This window comes from Onychomys torridus, chromosome 7 (genome assembly GCF_903995425.1).
Source record: "Onychomys torridus chromosome 7, mOncTor1.1, whole genome shotgun sequence".
NCBI lineage: Eukaryota > Metazoa > Chordata > Mammalia > Rodentia > Cricetidae > Onychomys > Onychomys torridus.
The window spans coordinates 114,282,482-114,309,170 of NC_050449.1; the positions used below are offsets into that span (position 1 = coordinate 114,282,482).

At 52.5% G+C, this 26,689-nt stretch overlaps 1 protein-coding gene across 3 annotated transcripts in view; it reads right to left on the reverse strand.

The window, feature by feature from the left end:
- The window catches only part of Ccdc13 (coiled-coil domain containing 13), a 37,375-nt gene that overhangs the window by 9,755 nt on the left and 931 nt on the right, over nucleotides 1-26,689 (reverse strand). The window contains exons 2-13 of one of the 3 annotated variants that reach the window (XM_036192682.1): nucleotides 23,193-23,416; nucleotides 21,564-21,712; nucleotides 19,628-19,770; nucleotides 18,474-18,563; nucleotides 14,119-14,235; nucleotides 13,011-13,115; nucleotides 10,557-10,718; nucleotides 6,886-7,062; nucleotides 5,930-6,136; nucleotides 2,624-2,751; nucleotides 1,273-1,356; nucleotides 220-342 (exon numbers count right to left, since the gene is read on the reverse strand). In XM_036192682.1, coding sequence (XP_036048575.1) covers nucleotides 220-342; nucleotides 1,273-1,356; nucleotides 2,624-2,751; nucleotides 5,930-6,136; nucleotides 6,886-7,062; nucleotides 10,557-10,718; nucleotides 13,011-13,115; nucleotides 14,119-14,235; nucleotides 18,474-18,563; nucleotides 19,628-19,770; nucleotides 21,564-21,712; nucleotides 23,193-23,410 — 1,703 coding nt within the window. In that variant the 5' untranslated portion in view covers nucleotides 23,411-23,416. The remainder of the gene's footprint in view (nucleotides 1-219; nucleotides 343-1,272; nucleotides 1,357-2,623; nucleotides 2,752-5,929; nucleotides 6,137-6,885; nucleotides 7,063-10,556; nucleotides 10,719-13,010; nucleotides 13,116-14,118; nucleotides 14,236-18,473; nucleotides 18,564-19,627; nucleotides 19,771-21,563; nucleotides 21,713-23,192; nucleotides 23,417-26,689) is intronic. The other 2 variants (XM_036192683.1, XM_036192684.1) reach the window with 2 other exon arrangements.

Below are 26,689 nucleotides of genomic sequence, written 5' to 3' on the forward strand. Positions count from 1 at the left end.
ACCCCCTGAATTAAGTCTGACTGTTTACTACAGAGCCAGTCCCCCAAAGTTACCATGGACAGGTCCTCTGGGTGCCCCGAAAACAGGGCTGTCCCTGAGAATAAGTTCTACAGTGATGTCAGAACCCAGAGTTGTGGGCCCTGGAGGGGCATGTGGGTTGAGAGAGCCCAGTCCCGACCCACACAGGCCTAAGAGAGCTGGTGGGGTGCTATGTGTTACCGCTTCTGCAGGACAGTGACAAACTCATTGAGGCGGTCCCGCTCCACCTCGGCAGCTTGCCAAAGGGCCTTCATTTCTGCAGCTTGTGCCTGCCAGCCTTTCTGTTCTGGGGAGTCCAAGAACCTGGGGCCAGAGTGGAGGGCAGAGGGCAGAGGTCATGTTAAGTTTGAAGAGACAAAAATATCCTCATACAATGGCAGGAGGGACTGTGACATTCAGAAGTTCTGGGATGGCCAGAGTGGGGGGAAACCCAGCCACCATACCTGGTTCGGCTAGGTCACTTGGCCCCACTGAGTTGCTAGTGGCATTGGTACCTCTATCAATCCCTATGGAGGCCCATGGGCCCGGGAGATGGCTTCTGGGGCCTGGTTCCCTGCCAATGTCAAGTGGCTTGCCTTGGCTGATGGTCCCTGTAATATTCAGTGTCTGGTCTAAAGTGTCACAGGTACTTCATGGGAGACAGTAGCCCAGAGACAGACCAAGTTGCTTTATAGCCACATGATAAATCTCAGATGCGAGTGGGCCCACTTGAGGCCTCGCCTGGATCCTGAGCTGACCTGCATGAAGGGGAGAAGTCTGCTGACAGCAAGAGTCTCCCGTGGACAGTGGGTAGGACTCAGAAGCAGGACAAACCATCCTTTGTCTATGAGCCCACAAAAAGAACAAAGGGTGCATTTAAGCCCTGAGCCTGGCTTTATCCACAAAGAGGGGGCTGGAGAGCTGAGGGGATATCAGTGACTTAGTGTGGGGACCCACATGATGTGACGTGCTCCCCCTAGAGAAGGCTGTGGAGAGTGGGGCCAGGCCAGGCAGGCACCTTGTGCTGACTCCCTAGCAGCCAGGAGAGAGGCCCAGAAGGCTGTCAGGGCCGAGGTCTAGCTCTGAAGCTGTTTACGCTAACAGGTGGCTCCACCTCGGGCCTCTCTGGCCTTATGTAACCCTTGATGAATGCTTGGCTTTGCCTGGCCTCAATCCTCCATTCTTTAATGAGCTGAGGATGCTGAGCAAGGGGAGGTGGTAAGCTTCCCGAGCTAAGGGATTCTATACTCCTACCTGGGTGAGGTCCCATGGGGACTAGGCAGGGATGGCCTCGTGAGAGCAGATTCCACCAGTGTGTGGCCCAGGCTGGTCACAGAGCTGTGTGGAGGCAGAAGGGGACATCAGCAGGGAAAGAGTGGGCATTGCTGGACAGGGATTGAGGGAGCTGGTGGAGGAAGCCATGTGGGCCTCACGGCTTCCCTGTGGACTGGCTGCCCTTCCTTGTTCCAAGATAAAACAGAGTCCCCAAGCAATCCAACAGCAGTGAACCTGAGATGTGGGAGTAAGTGTGCTCTGAGGCTGGTGCAGGGTTCACCAGCAAGTTCTTGAAGTGATGGGACCCAGAACTGACGGCTCCTTCCTGAAATGAGGAACCAGTAGAACAGGAGAGGGTTTCAGATGGAAAAGCAGCAGGGCAGTCAAACATTGCCGTGTGTGTGTGTGTGTGTGTGTGTGTGTGTGTGTGTGTGTGTGTGTGTGTATGCATATGTATGTATTGTATGTGATATGAGGATGTTTGTGGTGTGTGGGTGTGTGTATGTGTGGTATGTACATGTTTGTGGTATGTGTGTGTGTGGTATGGTGTGGTGTGTGTTTGTGTGGTGTGTACATGTTATGTTTGTGGTGTGTGTGGTGTGTACGTTTGTGGTGTGTGTATATGTGTGTGTGTGTGTGTGGTGTGGTGTGTGGAGTGTGTTTGTGTGGTGTGTACATGTTATGTTTGTGGTGTGTGTGGTGTGTACGTTTGTGGTGTGTGTATATGTGTGTGTGTGTGTGTGGTGTGGTGTGGTGTGTGGTGTGTGTTTGTGTGGTGTGTACATGTTTGTGGTGTGTATGTTTGTGGTGTGTGTGTGTAGTGTGGTGTGGTGTGTGTTTGTGTGGTGTGTACATGTTTGTGGTGTGTGTGTCTGTGTGTGTGTGTGTGTGTGTAGTGTGGTGTGGTGTGGTGTATGTTTGTGTGGTGTGTGTGTTGGGGTGTGGTTCAATTGCCTAGAATGCACAAGACCCTATTTGGTCCTCAGTATTGCATAAACTGGGTGGTGTGGCACATATCTGTAATCCTAGTAGTGGGGAGGTAGAGGCAAGAGGATCAGGAGTTCAGAGTCATTCTTGGCTACATCTCAAGTTCAAGGCCTGCCTGGGATACTTGAGACCCTGTGTCAAAAACAAAAACTTCTGTGAGTTCAAAGCCAGCCTGATTTACATATTGAGTTCCAGGACAGCCAGGGCTATAGAATTCTGTCTCAAAATAAATAAAACAAAACAAAATTGCATCAGGGGCTTTCCATAAGAGGAAGCAGGGAGACACCATTTCTCTGAATAATATACACAGTCGCACACAATCCCTCCATCCTGTTTTCCTTACCGAGAGGATCCTAGCCTGCCGACATGATCGCCTGCCGAGGCCGGAGAGTTGGTTATCGGGGTCTGGTCCTCAGGGAACCTGGCATGGGTGGGGCTTGTCCCCTCACCCCCTCCTTTACTGTGAAGATACTGCAGGGAACAGATGTGGGGTTGGATGTCAGGGCTTTGGTGCAGGGCCGGGGGAAGGCAGGAGGGTGCCTTGGCTGGTTTCCAGCTTCAGGGGTATGAAAGAAGGTTCTCTTCAGGGTGAATGCTGGCCTGGGCAGTGAAGGCACTGCTTGCATAACAATGACATCTCACAATGCCTCTGTTCAGATGGGGGCTCCAGAGTGAGACCAGTGCAGGCCAAGGTCACAGGGAGGTATGAGCACAGTGTGGGCCAGAGCCAGAGGTCGGAGCTGACGTCTGTCCTGGTCAGGTGGCCCCATACACTAGTCTAGAGGTCAGGGACATCTTCAGTCCTCACACCTGGTCTTCAGATGCCTGGAGGGCCAGTGGCTGTGTGGAAGGGGGCTTCCCAGACTCCTCCCTCTTTTGGCCTCTTCCTCTTGTGTGTACCAGAAGATCCTTAGCAGGAGGCTGGGCCACCATCAAAGGACAGCAGTGAGTGTGGCTTCTAACAGCTTGGCATGGCATGTCCCCAGGAATTCTGAGAAAACTGGAATTTGCAATTGCATCTGGTGAGTGGAGCTTGGCTCCCAGCTGGCTGGCGACCTTGAGATAGAATCTGTCCTTTTTTGGGTACCAGGAACAGGACAGGAGGTGATGGTGCCAAAGTGGTCCATGCATTCCTCCCCAGGACACCAGGACTGAGGACTGCAAGGCAATGTCCCCCACGTGCCTCATGCCCAGAGCTCTCCCTCAGCCAAGCCTGCAGCACCAGGCTACCCTGGACACAGCAGACTAGACAATCTGGGCCAGTCTGAGCTGAGAGAGGTCAGGGCTCTGGAAGGAAACCTGGGGCAGGGCTGCTCTGTGACACACCTCCGTCATCTAGTAGGTCTAAAGGGGTTCTGCTCACACTGGGAAACCTGTGGGCCTGATCCAGACTCCTCCTTTCCCAGAAGCCACCAACTCCTTTCTCCCAGCGGCAACCCAATAGGAGGGACCCCTGAAAGCTGAAGGCACCTATGAGCAGCTCTGGGCAGGCTCCCAGGTCAGACGCAGACAGTCAGTCACCTACTAGAGTTTAGCATGGTCTCACATCAGGCACCAAGGCCCAGTAGCCTGTGTCCTTTGAAGGAAGTTCAGGGGAAAACATGGGCACACAGTGTGAGGAGATTAGCTTGAGGACATCTGGGGAGCTAAGAGAGGCTCAAGACCCAGCAGGGAGGGAGCTGAGGCTTCCTGGAGGATGGACATTTGCATCCTAAGGGGCAGCTAGCCAGGATGAGGCAGTGGGAGAGGATGAAGAAAGGCATGTGTGGGGCCATTCCAGGAGCTGAGTGCCAAGAGTGCAGAAAGGGGAGGGGGAGGGGTGACCGGAAGACACAGGACATGTGGGGGCACATGCTGGAACACGTGCTTGAGATCTGAATGAAATGTGATATAAGCAGGAATGGGGCACAGGGTGGTGGTGATGTAACTGGAACCAAGGATGTATGAAAAAACGATATGGAAAATAATATTTTGCAAGTCAGTTAAAATATACAATTTAAAAAAAAAGAGTAAAAGAGGCACCCTGCATGGGTGGACAATACTGCTACTTGAATCCACAGGTTCTAGATAAAAATTGTAATGCCAGGCAGGGGACACCTCCCTCCAAGCTGTTAATAGGGAGGCCTCTCAGGCCTCCAAAATAACACAGGATGTCAACATTGCTCTTAGCTGTCCACCATCACTAGATGGTGAGTCTACTGCTGAAGTCACTACACACTTTGGTTGTAGGACACAGAGAAATCAAGCTGGAGGAGAGCTGTGAGTGTCCACTCTGCTGGCTAGCTTTCATCGTGCCAGGAGGTGATAGGGAGGTTGCCAGGGGAGAAGAGTCATCCAAGGTCATACCCAGCTGTGATACAATGCCAGCCTGCCTGGCAAGATGTGCCCACTGGCGCAACAGCAGCATGACTCTCCTGGGGTCACCAATAGATTTTTGGTTGGATTTGAAGCCTGCCCCAAGGATGCATTCATGACTGATACTGCAGACATGGGCAGAAGCCCACGGCTGGGGAGGTCACAGACCATAGGGAGGAATCCTCTACTGCTCTTTTGCTAAATGGACATGGTATCAAGCTGCCTTCTAAGCGTGTTATACCCATAGATCAGTGCGGGCTTCAGCCGTGGTCAGAGAAGCGGCTGCTTGTGGTGAGTGATGATTGCTGACTCACAACTGGTCCAAGTGCTGAGAACAAGGGACTGAGTGCTCCCCTCTCCAAGGTTCAGGGAGCACTGAAGGACAGGGACAGGAGGACCATGAGGAGCATAAGGAGGATGGGAGGAGAGCTATGAAACACCGTCCCACAGACATTATTTGGCTGTTGCACTCATGGACTCAAGAGCTGTGGTGACCTGGACAAGACCTGTACAAAATGGGGCCTGTCCTGTAAGACCACACCCTTCTCAGGAACTACTGACAGCCAGTGGTTGCTGGGAGTGGGAGGGCTTATTTTCTCCAGTGGTGTAGCCACTGGAGAGTTGTCCTTGCTCCAGTTACTAATCCCATGTTCCCCCATTAACTCAGTGGTCATTAAACACACACACACACACACACACACACACACACACACACACACACACACACAGACATGAAAGCAGGAGGGCCTGTTGGGAATAAGGAGTTGGTCAGAGTGGGAGTGGGAAGGTGGGGGAGGGTAACAGAGATTGTGAAAACAACCCAAATACCTTTTATACATGTATGACATTGCCAAAGATTGAAAAGATTTTTAATTAAAGTGTGGCCATCCTACTGACTGCAATGTGAACACTGGCTGGAGCGACAGCTACCACATGGACCAAGATGAGGGCCACAGCTGCAGGTGGGAAAGGATAAGCTGGTAGGAGTCTGGATCCTCTTGACCCTGATGAGGTTGAGGGTGACAGGAAGCCAGGGGTGGCTTCTAGCTGAGCAAGGACACGATCAGGTTGGTGTTTTAGACAAGATTATACATGTTCAGGGTGGTGTGGCCACAGACAGGGGCTTGTGTTTTAGGAAGGAAAAGTGTGTGCAGAATTTGACAGAAGGCTGCTAGAAGCAAGTGGTCCACATGGACCCAGGACGGTGCAGCGTGGCCAGTGCTGACGTGAGTGTAAAGAGGTAGAAGGGACTACCTGGACACTGATGGGCCAGCCCGGGTAGCACCCTGCTCACCTGCACACTGAGTTGCCCAATCTCCAGCTCCAACTGCCGCACCTTGGCCTCGCGCTCAGCTACCATGGCCCGCAGCTGGGCCACAAGGCTGTTGCTCCGTTGGGCCTCACTGTTGATCTTCTGGTCCAGGTGGTGCTGGGATGTGCGCCTCGATTCCTCCTGCACACTCAGGCTGCCCAGAATGTCCTGCAGCTGCTTTAGCTGGTCCTGAGGGCCAAGCCAGAGGGTAGGTCGAGGCAGGCTTGGGCTACTTTGGGTAGGGAAGGACAGGACAGGAAGTAGGCTTCTCTCCCCAGAGCCATCCGACTTTCTCTAGGCCAAGACCACCCTCATGGGAGACGCTAGCTACCCCACTAAGAACCAGGAATACCCTCCCTGGGGATTCAAGGCTCAACTCTGATGCCTTCTGGCCTCAGATTCCCTCCTGGGAGACTGGGGCCAAGGTCATGTGGGAGAAGTGGCTCTTTAGGAACCAGAAGGCATTCAGTGCGTGGTGCCCGGCTGGCAGGCAGACATATGAGTACAGAGCAGTCCTGGCCAAGCACACCTTGTGAGGAGTCGGTCAGCACTTGATTTGAGGCCTGGTCCCTAGGACATGTCCCCAGACAGACTCTAAGGACAGAGGCTCCTTGCTTTGGGGCAAAGAGGAAGGACAGTGTGACACAGGACAGGAGTGGGCAGCCCTTGTCATCTCAGGAGAAAATGGAGACCCAGAATACCCCAGGCATAGAACTGTCGGTGAGGTGACCACAGAGGCAGGCTTCCTTAGAGGTGAGTGCACCCTATCTCATCCCCATTAGATAGAGAGTCCCATCTCCTCCAGGGTCCCAAGGCCAAGGGTACCAGGGTCACAGCCATCTCCCTCAGGCTCTCTGGGCTGCTGCATCCCAGGGGCAGGGCTTCTCTGTAGGGAGCACCCGGGGTGGCTCTGCTCTCACCACCCGCTGCCTGCATACCATGAGGGCATCAATCAGCTCATCATCATGCCTGCCCTTCTCCACCAGGGTCACCATCTGGCTCCTGAGGGTCTTCACCTCACTGGACAGCACCTTGTTGCGAGACCGCATGCCCTCAAACTTCCTTCTCAGATCCTCCAGCTCTGTCTGGAGGGTGTCCCGCTCACTGGCCAGTTTCTGTAATTAGAGAAAGAGCTGAGGCTAGCCTCTGCCATAGCTCAGGGCAACCCAGATCCCACTCACTGGGGAGACTGTGGTTGGGAGCAGCTGTTAAAGGCCACAGGTAGGCCCATTTCCCTTCCTGACAGGCACATGGCAGGCAGCTTTAAGGGACAGCAACACACCTCCTCTCCTGCTTTATAAAATGAACATTAGGACTGGCAAGATAGCTCAGAAGATAAAAACCTGAGCTTGATCTCTGGGACCTACACAGAAGTGGAAAATGACTCCTGCAATTGTCTTCTGGCCTCAACATGTGCACACACATGCACATGTATGCACACATGCTTACACATGCACATAGCAAATAACTAGAACTAGCCACACTGCCTATCAAATCCATTTCTTTTTTTAAAAAAAGATTTATTTATTATCATATGTATAGTGTTCTGTCTGCACATATCAGTGCAGGCCAGAAGAGGGCACCAGATCTCATTACAGATGGTTGAGCGCCACCACGTGGGTGCTGGGAATTGAACTCAGGACCTCTGGAAGAACAGCCAGTGCTCTTAATCACTGAGCCATCTCTCCAGCCCAAACCCATTTCTTAACCCACATGACTCACACCCACTTTACGTGTGTTGTTTATGTGACCGCTGGCCTCTCCCATTTAAACTCATCAGCAGCGGCCCACCGCTAGCAAGGCTTCTGCGACCTCCCTAGTGTGGAGATGGGAATTCCTCTGCATTCTGCTCCTGGCTCTGTCCCTGTAAACTGGGTGCTCACACCTTCACACATGTTCAGAGCCACTCTTCCTTCGTTCTTACGTTTCTGGTGGGCCTACTATGTGCGCTGTGACGGGTGTGACGGGTGCCGGGGCAAAGCAGAAGTGAAACAGAGCGTCTGTTCCCAGGAGTGACAACCAAGCACGGGGCAGACTGAGATGTGGGGGAGCAACATGGAGCAGAATGCAGTCAAAGAGGCTCCCTAAGAGGTGGCGGCCGAGAAGAAGTGGGAGTTGCTGGGGGAGTGAAGGTCCTGTGTGAGCTAGAGCTCACAGAGGGACAGAGGTCAGGCTAGCTACGTCCTTCACAGAGTGAGCCGTGGGTGGGTGGGGCACTAAATGGCTTCTTCTTGGATTCATTATCGCTGGAAAGACATCAGCCTAGCTAAAGATCATGGACAAGAAGAATGGTAGGACATGGTGGCCTCACCCAGCTCTGGGCAGGCACGGGACACTCACTGCTCACCTGTTGTGACCACCTGGGTAGAGGAGGACATGGGCCTAGACCTGTCTCCTCCCATGGCCACTGTGACTCGGGTGTTCTTTCTGAACACCTTCCTATGGAGAGCGTGTACCACAGCTAGGAGCAGGTCACACCAGCATCCCTAACCTCAGCCCCTCTTCCTCACACACAGGCTGCAAGTCCTTTAAATTCTTCCCACATCTCCCTTTTCTGTCTATCAGTCTCTGGGCCCCCAGAGTCACCCTCCACATCCCATGCGTCCAGCCTGTCACTGTTAGTTTCCTTCCTTGGTGTTAGTCCTTGTCACTCTGCCTCTGTGGTGGTTTGGATAGATATGGCCCCCATAGACCCATGTGTTTGGGTGCTTGACCATAGGGAGCGGCACTATTAGTAGGTGTGGCCTTGAGCGGGGAGGTGTGGCCCTGAGCGGGGAGGTGTGGCCCTGAGCGGGGAGGTGTGGCCCTGAGCGGGGAGGTGTGGCCTTGAGAGAGGAGGTGTGGCCCTGAGCGGGGAGGTGTGGCCTTGAGAGAGGAGGTGTGGCCTTGAGCGGGGAGGTGTGGCCCTGAGCGGGGAGGTGTGGCCTTGAGAGAGGAGGTGTGGCCCTGAGCGGGGAGGTGTGGCCTTGAGAGAGGAGGTGTGGCCTTGAGCGGGGAGGTGTGGCCCTGAGCGGGGAGGTGTGGCCTTGAGAGAGGAGGTGTGGCCCTGAGCGGGGAGGTGTGGCCCTGAGAGAGGAGGTGTGGCCCTGAGCGGGGAGGTGTGGCCCTGAGGGGGGAGGTGTGGCCTTGAGAGAGGAGGTGTGGCCCTGAGCGGGGAGGTGTGGCTCTGAGGGGGGAGGTGTGGCCCTGAGGGGGGAGGTGTGGCCCTGAGGGGGGAGGTGTGGCCTTGAGAGAGGAGGTGTGGCCCTGAGGGGGGAGGTGTGGCCCTGAGCGGGGAGGTGTGGCCCTGAGGGGGGAGGTGTGGCCCTGAGGGGGGAGGTGTGGCCCTGAGGGGGGAGGTGTGGCCTTGAGAGGGGAGGTGTGGCCCTGAGGGGGGAGGTGTGGCCCTGAGGGGGGAGGTGTGGTCCTGAGGGTGGGCTTTGAGCCTGGCCAGGGTGTCACAGTCACTTGTGTAACTCAGAGCTCCTTCTCCAGTACCATGCTGCCTCTGCGCTGCCATGTCCTACTATGCTGATAATGGACTGAACCTCTGAACTGTAAGCCAGCCCTAAATAAATGTTTTCTTTGTAAGAGTTGCCATGGTCACGGTGTCTCTTCACAGCAATAGAGATCCTAACTAAGACATGTTATCATACCTTCTATCCCACCTCCTTCCCCCACACTATGTTACCTGTCTGAAGGTCAGGGGACCATGTCTCCTCACAAATTAAAAGTGCCTTGGTGATTATGCTGGCCTACAATGTTCAACAGGACCCAGCTGTGCCCACCCCTGCAGACAGCCTGTTTCCCCCTTCATGCCTGACAGTACATGAGGAGCCTATGATGACTCTGGCATCCCTGGCCCAGGCAGGTGAAATCTCCCAGCGAGTGGGTTTGGAAGAGGCCTCTGCCTGGCAGTCAGCAGTGGAGCAGCATGAAGCATTGGCCCACCCACCCTGTCCAGAGCTTGGTGGGGCTTCCTTCAGGCCCCACCATATTCCACAATTGGGGGTGTGATCCAATGTGAGGGCTCATCATCATTGTCAAGGTGTCTGGACTTGGAATCACCTTGAAGACACGCTCTGGGCATGCCTGTGAGGATGTCTGCAGAGGAGAAAAGACCCACCCTGAATGTGGGTAGTACATTCCATAGGCGGGGTCCCAGACTGAATAAAAGGGGGGAAAACTAGCCACATAGTAGCAACTCATCTCCCCTGCTTCCTATTCTGGCCACCATGCCTTTCCTGCCCTGACAGGAAGGATTGATTCACCTCAAGCAGCAAGCTGAAACCAAACCTTCTTCCCTCACACTGCTTTTGCCAGGCATTTTATCCCAACAGGGACAATGACTATGACACTCTGCACCCCTGCATAACATAGTTCCTTTACAGGAAGTTTTACATATAGCTCCCCTCAAATTGCCATGGTCTGACCACCTACCATTCACTGAATGGACCCTGAGTGAGGCCCACCCAGGCAGCTCAGGCTTGGCTGACAACAGGAAGTGAGGCCCATTTACAGAGCTGGCCCAGAGTCCAGTGTCTGTGGCCTGTAAGGGATGGCCACATCCTGGTAGGTGCTATGGTCTCCCACCCCTGTGTGCTGGAGCGCGTGGCTGGGCCCGCCTCACCTCCCAGCTTTCCTGCTTGTCCTTCTCCAGGCTGCGGATCCTCAGGAGGTTCTTCTCTTGTGCGGTCAGCTTCCGAGGGTCTGAATTGAGAGGCAGCTCTGAGCTCGATGAGCCTGCCGTCTTGTTTTGCCGCTGTCCCAGCTGCTTCTCAAGCTCCCGGACCTGAGGACAATAAATCTGGCTGTCCCACCAGTCCACAACCATGGGTCCTGCCACTTAGGTGCCTTGGGAGGTTCTGCCAGACTGAAAGCGGAGGCCACTCTTCCTGGGTGTGGCACAGGATGGGCCCAGGCTGGGAAGATCTGCAAATGGAGAAGCTGGCCAAGGGGTTTAGTTTAGAAAAAGAGAGGATTCTGGGTCAACGAGAAAAGTCTTTTCCTTGTCACTGTGCCCAGGCTACTGGACCCTCTGCCCCAAGAGTACATTCTGCATAGTGCACCCCAACACCCACCTGAGCCTAGCAAGCCCCCCAAGTTCTTCTGGAATGACAAGTCTTGGAGTTCACTCCAGACCGAAATGCAGGGCTCTGGGGGCAGGAAAGGCCTGAAAGCCTTATTTTAACAAAAGCCACAGGTGATTTTGTTTCTTAAATCAAATATTCATTTTTATTATAAATCTCAAAACTCATAGTAATTGTACAAAACAGTGGGTTTCTCTGTGACATTCCCTTACATTTGTGACCTTGTTTGGACTACACCCACTCTCTTCCCTCCCCTGGGTTTCTTTTCTTCACTGTCCACCTTTCAGGTCATTTTTAAAAAATCCTCTATGAGAGAAAACATGAAACATTTGTTTCTCTGAGTGTGGCTTGTTTTACTTAACATAATGGTCTCAAATCCTGCATATATCAGCCTTTTTTTTTTTTTAACTGGGCTGGGGAGATGGCTCAGTGGATAGAGTGCCTGCCCGTAATCCCAGCACTGAGACACAGAGACAGGGGAGCCCTGGGACAGGCCGGCTAGCTAGACTAGCTGAGTCCTTCAGCTCAGTACAGTGGAGAGAAACCCCTCATGTCCACTCTGGCTTCTGTACATGTGTGCACACACACAAACATACATTTGTTAACCACCTGCATTTCTTCAGAGTGTATGTGGAAATCATGTTACATTTTAAAAACTGTTACTCATGCTTTTGTTAAAGTTTTTGAGCTCTTTATGTATTCTGAATATTAATCTTCGGAGCATCAGCTGGCAGAGGCTGCCTCCACTCTGGGCTCCTTCATTTGCTGGCCCATCAGTTCTTGCATCTCCAGCTATCGGATCCCACTCAGGCCTGGGCCTTGTCTGTTCTTCCTAGAGCATTTTCAAGTTTCAGGTCTTGCACTGAGGCCTCTGATACATTTTACAGGGTGAGAATGTAAGCGTCCCCAGCACCATGCAGAGGCAGTTTTCTCTCTAGTGTGTTTCTTACCCCAAGAATCAGATGAGGTCATGCATGTTCAAGGTGGTATGGCGGTAGATAAGGACATTGAAATGTATTTGATAGTGAAAACACTCAACATTCAGCTTAATAATAGTGGTAATGGATTTTTTGAGCTGGTATGTGCTGGGTACTTAAAGGTGAGAAAACTCAAACTCATGCCTCTACGACCCCAACGTTTTGGGGGGCTGACCCCTTCATACTGGCTTCACGGATTTCACAAAAGATGCTAAGGAAAAAGCCAGGAGGAGGTGGGCCTGATGCCCGGGAATGCAGGTGGCATGCTTGAGGAACTGAGGGAATCACACACCTTCCATGAGCCTCTCAGTCTAAAGGCAAAAATGAGGGTGGGGTGGGGGGGAGTAAGCCTTAGCTAACTACTGTCCAGTGCTCCCTCCAGATGGCACTGTGCTGAGGACCTCTACCCCCACACATGCTGACAGTAATTTCTGCCAATAGCCCAAGGGTTGGGGAAGCAGATGCTGCTGTTATCTCCATTATACAGATGTGGAAACTGAGGCAGAGGCAGTCATTTGTGTGCCAGTCCACAGGTGGTGAGGGAGTGCTGGCATCTGAACTCAAGACAGTCAGCAGCTCTAGAACTTCCTTTGGTGTGTGCCAAAATACTTAGAAAACAAAAAGGGAGACCAGGCTGTTTTATTGGTTACCAAAAACTTTCAAAAGGACTGTGAGCCTCTGGGGTGAAACTGGAAAAAGCCTACCATTACAGCAGTTACGCAAATTTACATGAACTTTGGAAAAACATGCCTGCAGAGAAGGAAATCAAAGCTGTTGGTTAAGTACCAGGTCAGGCGTGTGGAAAGAATGACATTAGTGCATGCACATGCACTAACAAATGAAAATCAGACTCGGGAGGAGACTGTAAAGCCCTCTGCTCTGCAAGGGCATGCTCTGGGACCCACAGGCCTGGGGTGGTGGTGTGTGCTCCAGATTCTAATGAGGATCAGGTTGGTGTTTTGGGGGGCATTTCAGGCCTTCTGTTCAGGGCCAGGAGACATCTGGTGACTCACTCACCTTACTCTGTAAAACTAGAATTTGTTGAGCCCTCCCTCTCCAGGTCCCTGGTGAGGCCAGGAGCTGCTGGATATTTACATCTTCCCCAACTTCATTGGCCAGAACCTGAAATAAAGCAAGGTTCTCAGTGTGGACAGGAGAGGGGCTGCCCAGGCCCTTCTTGACACTCACTGCATGGGACTCAGGGAGGGGTGGTTCCTGAGGGCCTGCTTCATCTGCATGGCCTTCTTCACACCTCAAAGCTCTGCTTTGCTGTCAAAGGCCCAGGCCAGCTCTGCCTTTCTCTGTGACACTCCAGCACCGGCCAGTCCTAAGGAACCCATCTTAGCCTGTTTCCTTGCACCTCTCGCCTGTTACCCCAGAATTCTGGTTGGCTCAGGAAGCGCACTGCCACAGGGCTTGGCCCTTTGCTACAGCCGCTGTCAAGTATCTCTTGGAAGCATAGAAGAATCAAATGAGGCTGCTGTGTTTAAGGAACACCTGCCATCATGGCCACCAAAGCTGTATGAAGCTAGGCCTACCTCAAGGCTTTGAGGTAGAACTAATACCCTCTGTATGTCACCAAGCTGATCCCCATCCAGCAGGCTGCATCTCTGGCCCTTGTCTCCACAACAGAACACTGTTTTGGATCTCTTGGCCAGTCTGAGTGGTTCCAGCAAGGAGAACACATGCCAGAGAATTTACTATGTCAATACCAACAGAACAGACCAGCTGGCCCTTGGGGCCCACACGATACACCTAAGCATTTTCCTTTGAAAAGAGCTTTAGGGCACAAATTCCCTGTTCATTTTCTATACTGCAGGTCAGAGAGAGCAGCAGGAGGGCCAGGCAGCCTTTTGAGTCACAAGCAAGGCAGTATACTGAGTAGAAACCTAGGGTCTACCAGGGCACAGGGCAGGGTTGGAGGGAGGTTCAGGGAAGGCTCCCAGGCCTCTTCCCATGGGGTAGCCCCCAGGGTAGTGGGAAGCCCCCAAGTAGCCAGCCACTCTGTTCCTAGACAAGGCACAAGCAGGAGTGAGCACCCTGGCTTTGGAAGAATGGGCCATCAGGATTTTCCTGGGACCAACTCTGGCCACATAAGAAGTCCCACACCCTGACTCTGGAAGACCTTCTGGGCCACACGGAGTTCCTGCTTTGCAGACTGGATCTGGTTGCGTAGGTCACTCATCTTCAGGTTGGTGGCTGCAAGCCTCTCCTGTAGAGCTTTCACCTCTGGGGTCTCTGGCTAGTTGGGAAGAACAGAGAGAAAGCAGTCACTTGTCATCTACATACTAATGACAGTCAGGGCTACTGTTTGTGTACGTCCAAGGCACTGGGCCAGTCCTCAGAAAATCCCGTCCCTTGAGATGCAAAGCTGAGCAGTAGGAGGTTAGCGTCAGGGGCCTCAACCACATGGTTAGTACAGGCAGGAGCATGGACTGAATCCCAGAGCTCAGCTTCAGGGCGGAGCTCTTTGCTCCGTGTGGTAAACATGCACACACACACACACACACACACACACACACACACACACACACACGTGACCACATGCATGGACAAGGTTGGAGCATCTAGAGAAGGCAGCTGGTTCCACACCTTCCAGACACTCCTTGGATATGGCCACTCTCCGCTGTGCCCAGAGATGGGCTCATGCTAAGAGCATCTCCTTCCATCCTCAGAAAGCCACACCAGCCTCTTCTTCTGGAGTTGGAGCTGTCAGCACAGGCCATGACTCTGCCAGCAGAGCGGGGTGCTGTGTGTTTGCTCTAATGGAAATACGGCTTGAAACAACAACCCTGAAAGGCACATTCTGGAACTCAGGGACGTCTGCTTTTATCTTTAGTCTTCAAAAAATAATGCCTGAACTGGTGGTGCATGCCTTTCATCCCAGCACTTGAGAAACAGAGTCAGGTGGATCTTTGTGAGTTCAAGGTCAGGCTGGTCTACATCAAAAGTTCTAGGACAGCCAGGGCTACACAGTGAGACCCTGTCTCCAAGATGATGATGATATGATGTTGAGGCAAATGTTGGAAACAAATGATTAAAATACCGCCTGTCAGCACTGGAGAGATGGCTCAGCGGTTAAGAACACTGACTGCTCTTCCAAAGGACCAGGGTTCAATTACATGGCAGCTCACAACTGTCTGTAACTCAAGTTCCAGGGGATCCTACACCCTTACACAGATACAAATGTAGGATAAACACCAACACACATAAAAATAAATTAATAAATATAATTAAAAAATATATATGCTGCCTATCTCTGTCTCAGTAGATATTCATGGGACCTCCATGATCAAGTCATTCAAATTCCTTCTGTCAGTGATGAGAATCAAGTCTAGAGAAGCCAAGCTGCCCTGGTATACACAGAGATGGGGATAGCACAGTAGGATTAGAACCCTGGTCCTCCTGCTGTCAATGTTGCTATGCTGTTGTCCTGCTGCTCCCCTCCCCCCACCAGGGGCCTGGTTTGGGGGAAGCACGGTGGCTACAATGGGTGGCTGCTTTCTTTAGCAGGCACCAACGGAAACTCCTATAAATGTTAGCATGAAAGAGAGGCCAAGCAGAACAAGTCTACAGACTTCCATAGAACTTGGGACAGCCTCCTGAAAACCAGTGGCCATGGGGTCCAGTAGTCCTGACTGCATTCAACACCACTGCCAGGATAAAAGTGAAAAACAAATGTGAACAATATTTGCAGAGTGGAGAATTCCACAACATGCAAACAGATTCTTGAAAAAAATATACGTTTTCTGCCCTTGTGGCTCCTGCCGCTCCCTTTTTCTTCTCTCTGTGAATCCTTATCTTTAAATCCATCCTAGCTGAGAAGCAACACCCCCTCCTGGTACTCAGGGCTTCATGCCATGAACCTTAGGGCCTTGGCAGTCCTGTTGGGCACTGCAGGAATGCATGAGTGTCCCTGTGCACACAGGACACATCTGGAGCTAGAGCCAGGCTGTGATGCCCACTCCAGGCCTCAGATCCTCACCACACAGAAGTGCTTAATGCTAACCTCAGGAGCGTGGGAGACATGTGGGAGGTGTGCCAAGGCCTCTTGGCTTGGGTGGGCAGCTGACAAGGGGACTAGAACCAGATGGCATCCAGGGAGCTGGGTCCATTCTCCCTCCCAGCCACCTTGGGCTTTGGCCTGGCCCCCATCGCAGGCTGTTTCTTTGGAAGGAACAGCCGCAGTGCTCTGGGAACAGGCATTGCTGACTGCTCACAACACAATCTTCTGACACTTCTTGCAGAGTGGAAGGCACTCTGGAATGTATTTCAGAGGGACTAGGGCCAGAATGTGCAGTGAGAAGCAGGCCTCTATAGTGCAGCTGTCTCTTGGGGTCCAATGATCCAGACATGGTTTTGTTCTGTCTCTGAGCAGAAGACGACAGGGAAAGGACCTGGCCTGGAAAAGATGAGGTCTGTAGCCTGGCATACTCTTCTACCAGAGACTCGGGCTCCTGAGGCTGGCTACAGAATCCATCTGAGACCCCTGCTCCAGTGGCCATTCAAGAGCCCCTCCCTAGGTGCCCCTTAACCCATTTTATGTTGGTGCATGTCCTTTTCCTGTGTGTGGGTTCTGGGCTCAAACCAAATGCTATCCAATTGGCATCCAGGTAAACCAGCTTTGCAGAGTGTTCTGGTAACTGGCCTCCTATGCTTTAAAGACACTGTTCCTCCTGGAAGGCCTTCACCACCCACTAGCCCGCAGATGGAGGTAACCTCCTGTGGCCAGCTCAGGCCTGGCCTGTTTCTGAAGGCCCATCACACCCTCTCTACATGGCTGCTCCTTTTCCTTAGACCCTTTGTGGACAGAGGCCAGGTTTGAATCACTATACGACAAGGCAGATAATCCTATCAGGCTAACAAGGAACATGACAATGTTACCCAGGGTAACTCAAGTCAAGGGACCTCGATGACCTGGATGAGTCAAGGACAGCTTAGCGTGTTCCTTGGCAGGAAGGGTTGTAAAGAACACTGTCCACCTCCACAAAGAGCACTGTGGTTGCCTCGCCAGCAACAACACTGGTTTACACATTCATCCCTACACCCTATGGGGCCCATCGCTGCACACCCAGGACTAAATTTCTCTCAAGATCAGCAAGTGGTGGCTTGATCCTGAGGCATGGACAAGAGGGAACATGAGGCAGGAAAAGGAGCACTGAACTGGGAGTCCTGGGGCTTGGCCCCCTCTGCCACGACTGGTCTGGCTTCCTGAGAAGCCCCTGGTGTGGCTGCTGGGACATTCTGGAGACTCGGATGCAGTTTAGTCTGACATGGGCTCTACATCTCCGGCAAGCTTATCTTTTCATGGAGCTACATTCACATGGCCTACTTTTTTTTTTTTTTTTTTTTTTTTAAAAAAACACAGGGTTATTCTGTGTAGCTCTGGCTATCTGGAACTCACTCTGTATGTATATCAGGTTAGCCTTGAACTCACCAAGATCTGCCTGCCTCTGTCTCCCCAGTGCTGAGATTAAAGGCGTGTGCCACCACTGCCTGGCATATGGATGGCCTACATTTTGTGGCATGTTTACTAGCTAAAAAATGGGTCTGGGGAGTGAATCTGTAATCAAGGCTGCAGCGCTGCACAGGGTCCCCCAAGGCTGCAGCGCTGCACAGGGTCCCCCAAGGCTGCAGCGCTGCAAGGGGCCCCCAAGGCTGCAGCGCTGCAAGGGGCCCCCAAGGCTGCAGCGCCTTACAAAGAACGGGGCTCACAGGAGAGGGAGGCGGCTCAACTGGTACACTGCAGTATGAGGACCTGAAGTCAGTCCCGGCCCCACATGGGAGGCTGGCATTGTAATAACAATGCTAGGGAGGCAGAGACAGGAGGATCCTCCAATCCCGTTGGACAGTTCAAGCAGCCAGAGTGTACTAACTGGTGAGAGACCCAGGAGTAAATGCTATTTCTGAGGAAGACCCCTGAGGCCTCCACATGTATAAATGCACATGTACACACGCCCATGCATTCCCACACACATAAACACATGCGTACAAATTAGAGGGGAAAAGAACAGGATTCTCTGAGGAGCTGGGAGCAAGCCTGTCTCCTGGGTAAGGCTTTGTGGGTCTCTCCCTGTGAGGAGACGATAGAGGAGATGGTTGCTTGGGTAAGGCTTTGTGGGTGTCTACCTGTGAGAAAGTAATGGAGGAGATGGCGGCCTGGGAGCAGGCAGTAGGTAGATCAGCCTTCTGCCCTGGTCTTGTGTCCCTAGGTATTAGAGGCCACAGCTCCACCAGTTCTCCCACCCCCCATGGAAACTAGCTCAGGATGGGCCTTCCCTTGCCTCTCCCAGGCATCCTGGCCACAGGGCACAGACAGAGCTGTTTCCTTGGGCTGCTTTGAGGTGGCCACAGTGGCAGAGAAGAGTCCTTGGCTGAGCCATGGGTAGGGGACCATGGCAGCGTACCCAAGAACCCCCTCGGGAGGGGAGGCCCAGATGATGGCTACCTTACAGGCCCAGCACGGAGGAGAGCTCGTACCAAGGCTCTGTCCCCTATCTGGGTCCTCAGTGGCTTGTCCTCTGTGTCAGTGGTCCCCTTGGCTGGTAGCCTGGCTGGTGCCATCTGCAGCTGAAAAGGCAAACCTAGTATTAATAGTTGGCTGTGCTCAGCAGTTGCACAGCCAGCTGAAGTACCTGCTGCTGCTTGTGTGGCCACCGCCCTGGTGTCTGAGCCCTTGGCTCACTCGTGGATCACCAATGGAAGGGGTGTGATGGGAGTGGTCAACTGGTGGTCAGCCCTGCTCCCTAGAGCAGCCTGAGACCCTACTAAGACCTCAATAATAGCCACAGCACAGCCACATCTCTGCGGTGGTTGAATGAAAATGGCCTACACTAATAGGCATAATTGGTAGGTAGGACATCGAGTGTCACTAGGGGGATGGGTTTTGAGGTTTCAGAAGCGCAAGCCAGGTCCAGTGTTGCTCTCTTCCTGCTGCCTGAGGATCCAGATATAGAACTCTCATCTACCTCTCCAGCACCATTCTCTGAGCCAGTTCTCTAGAAATACATCCAGGATGAAGAAAATCTTGTTCAGTGCCAAGTGTGAGGACCAGGGTGGGTCATGCAGGGCCTGGGACTAGACTTCAGACTCAGGAAAGGCTGCAGAGGCTCGCTTAGCCCAAGGAACCCACCCCAACTCCTGAGGACCCAGACAACTGGCTGAGCCCTGCCAGAGCAGCGGGTTTGTGGTTGTCTGGAGGAGGGGCAGAAGAAAGGGGAAGACAACAGCTGTGTCCTTACTCCTGGCTGTAGCTACAAAGGAGCAGGGGTTTCTGGGAGCTGATTGAACACATGTTTATCTAGCGCTTTCTACATGCCAGGCTCCATTCTAAGCAGTTTAGAATCATTCAATTCTCAGGAAACCTGGCAGCAGGGCCACCACTGTGGCCACTTGGTGGATGGGGACAGGCACAGGGGCATGGTAGCAGCTGCAGACCTCACAGGGAAGCTCTGTGTCCATCTCCCTAGCCAGACCATGCCAGGCTTCTTCTCAACAGCCAGTGTCCCCTGGCTGCCTGTCACACCCCCTCTCTCTGGATGTGGCAGAAACTCACTGGAAATTGTGCCCTATGACCTCCAAGTGTGGCCGCTCTCTAGAGTCCCCTCCCAGGGAAGAGCAGCCTAGGCCCTTACTTCCTGCTCCAGCTCCTGGATGCGATTAGTCAGCTGCTTTATTCTAGCCTTTGCGCTCTCGGACTCTGCCATCAGTCCCCGGTTCTTCTTGGACAGTTCAACGATTTTGGTAGCAACCACATCTCCAGCCATCCCAGTTGCCCCTAAAATGAAAGAAATGGCAAGTCCATTAAAAATACAACCTGCACCTCAAATCTACACAGCTGTTCATAGAGTCAAGCATGGTGTCTAGAAAGAGCAGGGAGAGAGTCTGTGAGAACGGCAAAAATCCTTTCCCTGCCTTCCCGAGTCCTTCCTCCAGGATAGCTTCACCCCTGAAGCTGCAACCCTGGGGACAGACATGGCAGCAGGGGGGTGAGCGAAGACATTGTTGAAAATATGTGATCGCTACAAGTGGAAGCCTCAACACTGACCACGGGCTCTTCCACACAGGTGGCAGGGTACACCCCGGAGTGGTGTGGCGGCTCACATCTGCAAACCCTGCACTTGGGAGATGGAAACAAAGGATCAATAGTTCAAGACCTGCTTTAGCTACACAGAGAAATAAAGTATAGCCTGTGTTTTATGAGACCTTGTCTGGAAAAACAAAACACAACACAAAGCTGTGATACACAAGCAGGACATAAAAGGACCTGGACGGTGCTAGTCTCCAGTCTTTGGCAGGCGGGTGAAGGAATTCTCATGGGAGTGCATTGCTGTGCTTGGTGTGGTTCTAAGGCAAAAAGGAAATGGAGCTGCACCTGGTGGTGCACTAGTGATTCGAGCACTTAGGAGGCTGAGGAAGGCCAAGTTCCAGGACAGCCTGAACCTCACAGAGACGTGATGGGAAGAAAAGAGGGGAGAGGAGATGAGGGGAGGGAGACAGGAGAATGAAAAAAAAAAAAAAGGAAGGGAGGGAGGGACGGAGGGACGGAGGGACGGAGGGACGGAGGGACGGAGGGAAGAGAAAAAACAGACAGACAAGGACCAGCAGGACTTCTCTCTCCAAAGCAAGGGCTGAATGATGATTTCAGCATGGAGAGTGGAGCTGAGCAATCTCAGGAAGAGTCAGTCAAAGCTGCCAAGTCTGCACTGGCAGATGGCAGAGATGGAACCACAGGACAGGCTGGGGAGGAGGGACCACCCCAGGCCCTGTTGGTGGACATGGATCTCCTGCTCACTGGTTTAACCACAGTCCCCCACCTCCCTGCCCCTAAGCAACAGGAAGCAAAGTTGAGTGTCTGTCCTCACAAACCAGAGCCTTGACTCCTGTATTTTCTGTTCCGGACAGGAAAAGCCAAAGAATGGAGGGAGTGGATGCATCCAGCTACCCATGGCCTTTAGGATGCTGTGTCCTCTTGATAGGACCTTTGTCAGAATTGTTTAGGGAGACAAGGAGGGAGAGCCAGCCCTGCTGCTCCCTATGGTAGATGGCACTAGCTTTCTATTTACAGCTATCTGGGAAGTATGATGTGGTCTACAGGAGCATTGTGTCATCAGGACCAGAGTCCTCAACAATTCAAATGGCTAGGATCAGAGGCATCATTGCAAAGCCTGTGCCTAGCACACACTCACAGGGCCAAGGTTACCCCAAGACCTGCAGGACCAGTCTCTCATACCTCTGGTGCCAAAATCGTCACCAACAGAAACAAAGTATAGCCCAGACCTACAGGGCTAGGGTCAGCATAGCAGCTGCTGAAGGTGGCATGCACCTGCTGAGGGTGTTTGGGTCCCAGACTTCTGCAGCATGTAGCAGTTGCTGGTAACATCCAAGCCAAGCACCAAGGAGAAACAGACCCTGCCAGCAACTCCATAGACCACTATGACACGGGACCCTTGCACTGCTCTCTGGAGCCTGCAAGACAACCGAGCCCACCCTCCTGGACTGCACAGCCATGGAGGAGTTACAGGACAACCAAGCCCACCCTCCTGGACTGCACAGTCATGGAGGAGTTACCTGTGAAGGCAAACCTGTCCTCTTCTATTTTCTTCTTGAGGTGTTTGATCTCAAAGTCCCTCTCCTTCAGCAGTTTATACAGCCGCCCGTTCTCATCGACTGTCTCCCTGAGTTCACTACGAAGCTGCTGGATTTCGTCTTCCAGCACCCTGTATAGGAAAGGTGGACCAATGCTCCTCACAGGCATTAACTAGTGCCCAGGGTCCTGCTTCTCGCTAGGCTTGTAGTACCATAGTTGGGCACTAGGGGGCACTAAACGTAGTCTGCACAAAATAAGACTGAAAAGTAATTGATTAAGTGTGGATGCACCATGTAGGAAGGCTTGGACAGCGTTGCTTGTTTCTTCATGTGGGCTATATAAAAACCCTCACTGTGTGTGTTTGTGAGCGTGTGTGTCCACGCGTAGGGGTGCATTTGTGTCTGTACAGTTTGAAGCCAGCAAAAATAGATTCTAGCAAAACCAGAAGTGAGACAACTCATCAGCGGCTTTGGTCTTTGGTACAAGGCTAGCCAGAGGTGCCACATCAGCCTGCGTGGATCTGTGTGTGCCCACGGCCCTCTCAAGTCCAGAGCACTGAGAAGATGCTGGACATCTTTCAACCTTCCTACCAGTGATGAAAAAATAAAAAATGGTAAGGAATCTGCACAGCCTCACAACAGTGATGTTTACACGCTGCTATCTCTTGGTGTGTGTGGGGTGCTGGCAGAAGTGGAAGCCAGGTGGAACCAGAATGACCTACAAACTATCAATTCCATCCCATTCCTCAGAAACATGATTTTAGCAAAGTGACTCTGAAACTCCCAACCAATAAACCACAGCTTGAGGAGTTTACAGTCCTCCATCTGCTCACACACACAGCCCAGCAGCTCTCATCCAGAAAGCACAGCCCTGTCCACTACAAGAGGCCTCAGCCATCTGCACCAAACCCACCATGAGCTTACAAACACTTGCCCAGTTGAGCCAGCTGTCTTATCTGCAACCACTTCATCCTTATCCTCCCCACCGTCCCTCCCTCCCCACCTTCCCCTCCATCTCCCCCCCCCCCTCCCTCCCCACCTTCCCCTCCATCTCCACCACCCCCTCCCTCCCCACCTTCCCCTCCATCTCCACCACCCCCTCCCTCCCCACCATCCCTCCCTCCCCACCATCCCTCCCTCCCCACCATCCCTCCCTCCCCCCCATCCCTCCCTCCCCTTCCTCCCACCTTCCCTCCCTCCCCACCATCCCTCCCTCCCTCCCCACCATCCCTCCCTCCCCACCATCCCTCCCTCCCCACCTTCCCCTCCCTCCCCTTCCTCCCCACCTTTGCCTCCATCTCCACCACCCCCTCCTTCCCCACCATCCCTCCCTCCCCACCATCCCTCCCTCCCCTTCCTCCCACCTTCCCTCCCTCCCCACCACCCCCTCCTTCCCCACCATCCCTCCCTCCCCACCATCCCTCCCTCCCCACCTTCCCCCCTCCCCACTTTCCCCTCCCTCCCCTTCCTCCCCACCCCCCCCCTCCATCTCCACCACCCCCTCCCTCCCCACCTCCCCTCCCTCCCCACCTCCCCTCCCTCCCCACCTCCCCTCCCTCCCCACCTCCCCTCCCTCCCCACTGTCCTGCATGCTGCTGAGGCAATTCTTACCTCTTCTCAAAGATGTTTTTCAGGTTCTGCTCCTCTGTGTCAAGGAGGCTGAGGCTGTCTGGGATCTCTGCAAGCCCCTCCTGGTCGACTTTGCTTTTGCAGCTCAGCTCTTTCTCCTTCTTCTTCTCCATCTGTCTCTGTAACCTCCTGTGCTGCAGCTCCTGCATGGCCTTGAACTGGAGTCGCAGAGTGTCTGCTGCGCTTTCCTCAGCCGCCATCCTGCCCTGAAGACAGAGAAGCCAGAAGGTGACTGCACAGCCAGCCTGTGGCGATGTGTGCCTTCTGAGGCCCAGGTTCTCATAGGACCGTCAGTGAGTCCAAGAAGACACTCGGAATCCCTCACCTCAACCACTGACAGCCAGGGCTGAGCAGAGATCTGACTGCCAGCGCTCCAACACACTGCCTGGCCCTTCTGTCAGCAGCTCTCAACTCTGGATGCATATTAGCATCTCACAGGAGCTGCCCAAACTGAAGATGTCTGGGCCCATCCTCAGACCAGCTAGATCCCCATCTCTGGAAAATCGGCCCCAGCTATCATTTCTTCTTTCAAAGTTGAGGGATAGATCTGGGTGGATGGCACATGTCTGCAATCCCAGACTTTGGATCCCAGCAGGAGAATTAATTCAAGGCCAGCCTGGGCTATATGGTCCAGTGTGTCAAAAGCCAAAAATAAATAAATACACAAACAACTTATCTGAGGTGTGAGTCACATACATTAAAGCACATACACCAAATTCTTCTACCTTTGCTGCTGAGGTGACCCACTGCTGGTGCTCAGAAGACAAGTTCCTTAGAGTCAGTCTGGCTGGCATGCATGCTTGCTCCATGTCTGTTCTTCCCTTTCCACCGGCAAGGGAAGGGCTCAAGCTGGCACAAAAACCTTATCTACCTTAGGGCGTAACACACCAACAAAGCCACCCTGTTTTCTGTTTCCTCTCTGAAACTTCACTATCAATATCAAAACAGGAGTTTGTCACAAGATGTTGTCTGTCTCGGCCTCTTCCCAATTCCAAACAGAATCTAGGAGATAATTCCTATCTTCTGAGACCATCCATCTCTCCCAAAACGTCTATATTCCCTGACTCCCTCTGCCCTGGATGCTCAGCAAGCAGCACATGGCGCATGCCGGCATGTTAAATAACTTACCTGGCCTTTTCTCCTGCTTAACTGGTCTATTGCCAGGGAATTACTGAAGGGGCCCGGGGCATCCTTAGTTTGCCACTTATCCTACGCCACACAATCGTATCCTGGCCCACACATCAATCCCCACACCATAGCTGCTATTCTGCTTTCAGACAGATATGACCCTCAGCTAGGCCATGACTACCACAAAAGGCATCTCGTTCCACCAAAAGCTCCCACGTACCCCTTGCTCTTACACACCCTTGCCAGTCCCCACCCCACACTACTCTGTTGCCTTGTTCTGCCTTTTGCAGAGTTTCACAGGGCCAGAGTCACACAGTGGTTAGGTTTTTGTGACTAGATCTTTTTTCTTTTTGCCCAGTGCAACCTTTCAGATATTCGTTCCCACCGATGCATGTTTCAGGCCATTCCTTTTCGCTACTGTGTAGCATTTTAATGTCTAGACGCCACACTGGCCTGTAGTTCTACCTGCCACTTGGAAGTCTGAATAGTTTCCAGTTTATCCCAGAATCAAACTGCTATGAACCTCCACACTGAGACAATCATGTGGGCATGCTTTCATTTCTCTTGGTAAATACCTGAAGTGAAAATGCTGGTTCTGAAATAAAATTTTGTTTACCTTTCTAAGAAACTGCTATGCATGCACAAACGTACACACAGACTCACACACACATATTCACACATGCATGCACGTATGCAAACATACTCTGTGACTCATGTCACCATGCCATGTCTTGAATCACTTTAGACCCTAGCAACAATGCCATCACCACATGTGGCCCCTCAACCTTGTACTTCAGCTTTGTGAGGCAAAATGGATCTTAACTAATGGTGACCTCAACCACAGTGGGCTTCACTGGGGCTACTGGCCTCCTTCCTGCTGAGCCCCCCCCCCCCAGTCCCTTCTGTGCCTATGTCTCCCATACCTTTAGATCCCTTCCCAGGCTCATGCTCATTTCTATTTTCACGGCAGCACCCCAGACATAGATATTACAGTCTGGAATCATATATGACAGAAAATGCCATATCCATCTTCCTAAGCTTGGCTTATTTTGTTTAACACAATAATTTCCTGCAAATGCCATGGTTTCATTTTTCTAAAGTTGCCTTATGTACATCTTCTTCATCCATTTTCTGTTGATGAACATTGATGCTGCCTCCATTTCTCAGCTATGGTGATGATGCCACTAGCACCACGTGGACAAACATCTCTGTGAAGGGACTTCCAGAGTCTCCTCCGGTAAACCTCCTTCTACTTTCTCTACCTCAACTCCTAGAGTCTAGGGCCTAGACCACAACCATCAGCTAAAGGGCCACTACCATAGTTTCATAACTCAGGCCTTTATCTGCTCTTATCTCACCCCTCTACCCCAGTCTGTTCTTAACACATTAGCCAGGGTGGCCTTGCTACTATCCAGTGGAACATGTCCATTCCAGCCTGAAGCCAGGCCCAGTGTGCTCTGCTCCTCTCCACTCCCGTGTGGTCACTAGGGGTACCTCAGGCTCACACCCTTGCACACTTGCTGTTCCCTCTGTATCCTTTTCTCCATGTGTTCTCTGGCTCCTTTCTGGGCATCTCTGGATCCAATGGGCCTCTCCTCTGGGGTGGCCTCGCTAATGACCTGCACCCCTTTCCCAACTGTGTATTAACCACCTTTCTCATTGCTGTGTCTAATATGTGACAAAAGCCGCTTATGGAGGAATGGTCTAGTCTGGCTCACAGTCTTAGGGGTACACCAGCCATGCGGGGAAGGGCGGCAGCTCTCAGGACAGAGAGGAATGTGGCTACTGCACTCCCCCTTTCAATTCAGTCTGGGACTCCACGGGATGGTGGGTCTTCCCTAAGCCTCTCTGGGAACACCCTCTCAGACACACCCAGGGTGTATTTCCTAGATGGTTCTAAATTTCGTCAAGTAGTTAATGAGTATGAACTACCATCCCTGCTTCTAAGCCAGGTCTCACTTCCCAGGTCACCTGACATGTAGCACACTTTACCCACTGGTATGTAAACTACCAGAGGATGCACATTTGTTTCTTCTTTTTAGTGGTTTGAGATGGGGTCCTACAGTGGCTAGTGCTGGCTCTTGCTGTGTAGACCAGGCTTGCCTCAAACTCATGGCAATCCGCCTGCATTAACCTCTCAGATGCTAGAGTTACAGGTATGTGCCACCATGCCTAGCAGGATAGGCCATTTCCTTCTTTCCTTCCTTCCTTCCTTCCTTCCTTCCTTCCTTTCAGAGATTTATTATTTATTATGTATACAACATTCTGCCTCCATGTATGCCTGCACACCAGGCGAGGGCACCAGATCTCATGATAGATGGCTATGAGCCATCACGTGGTTCTTGGGAATT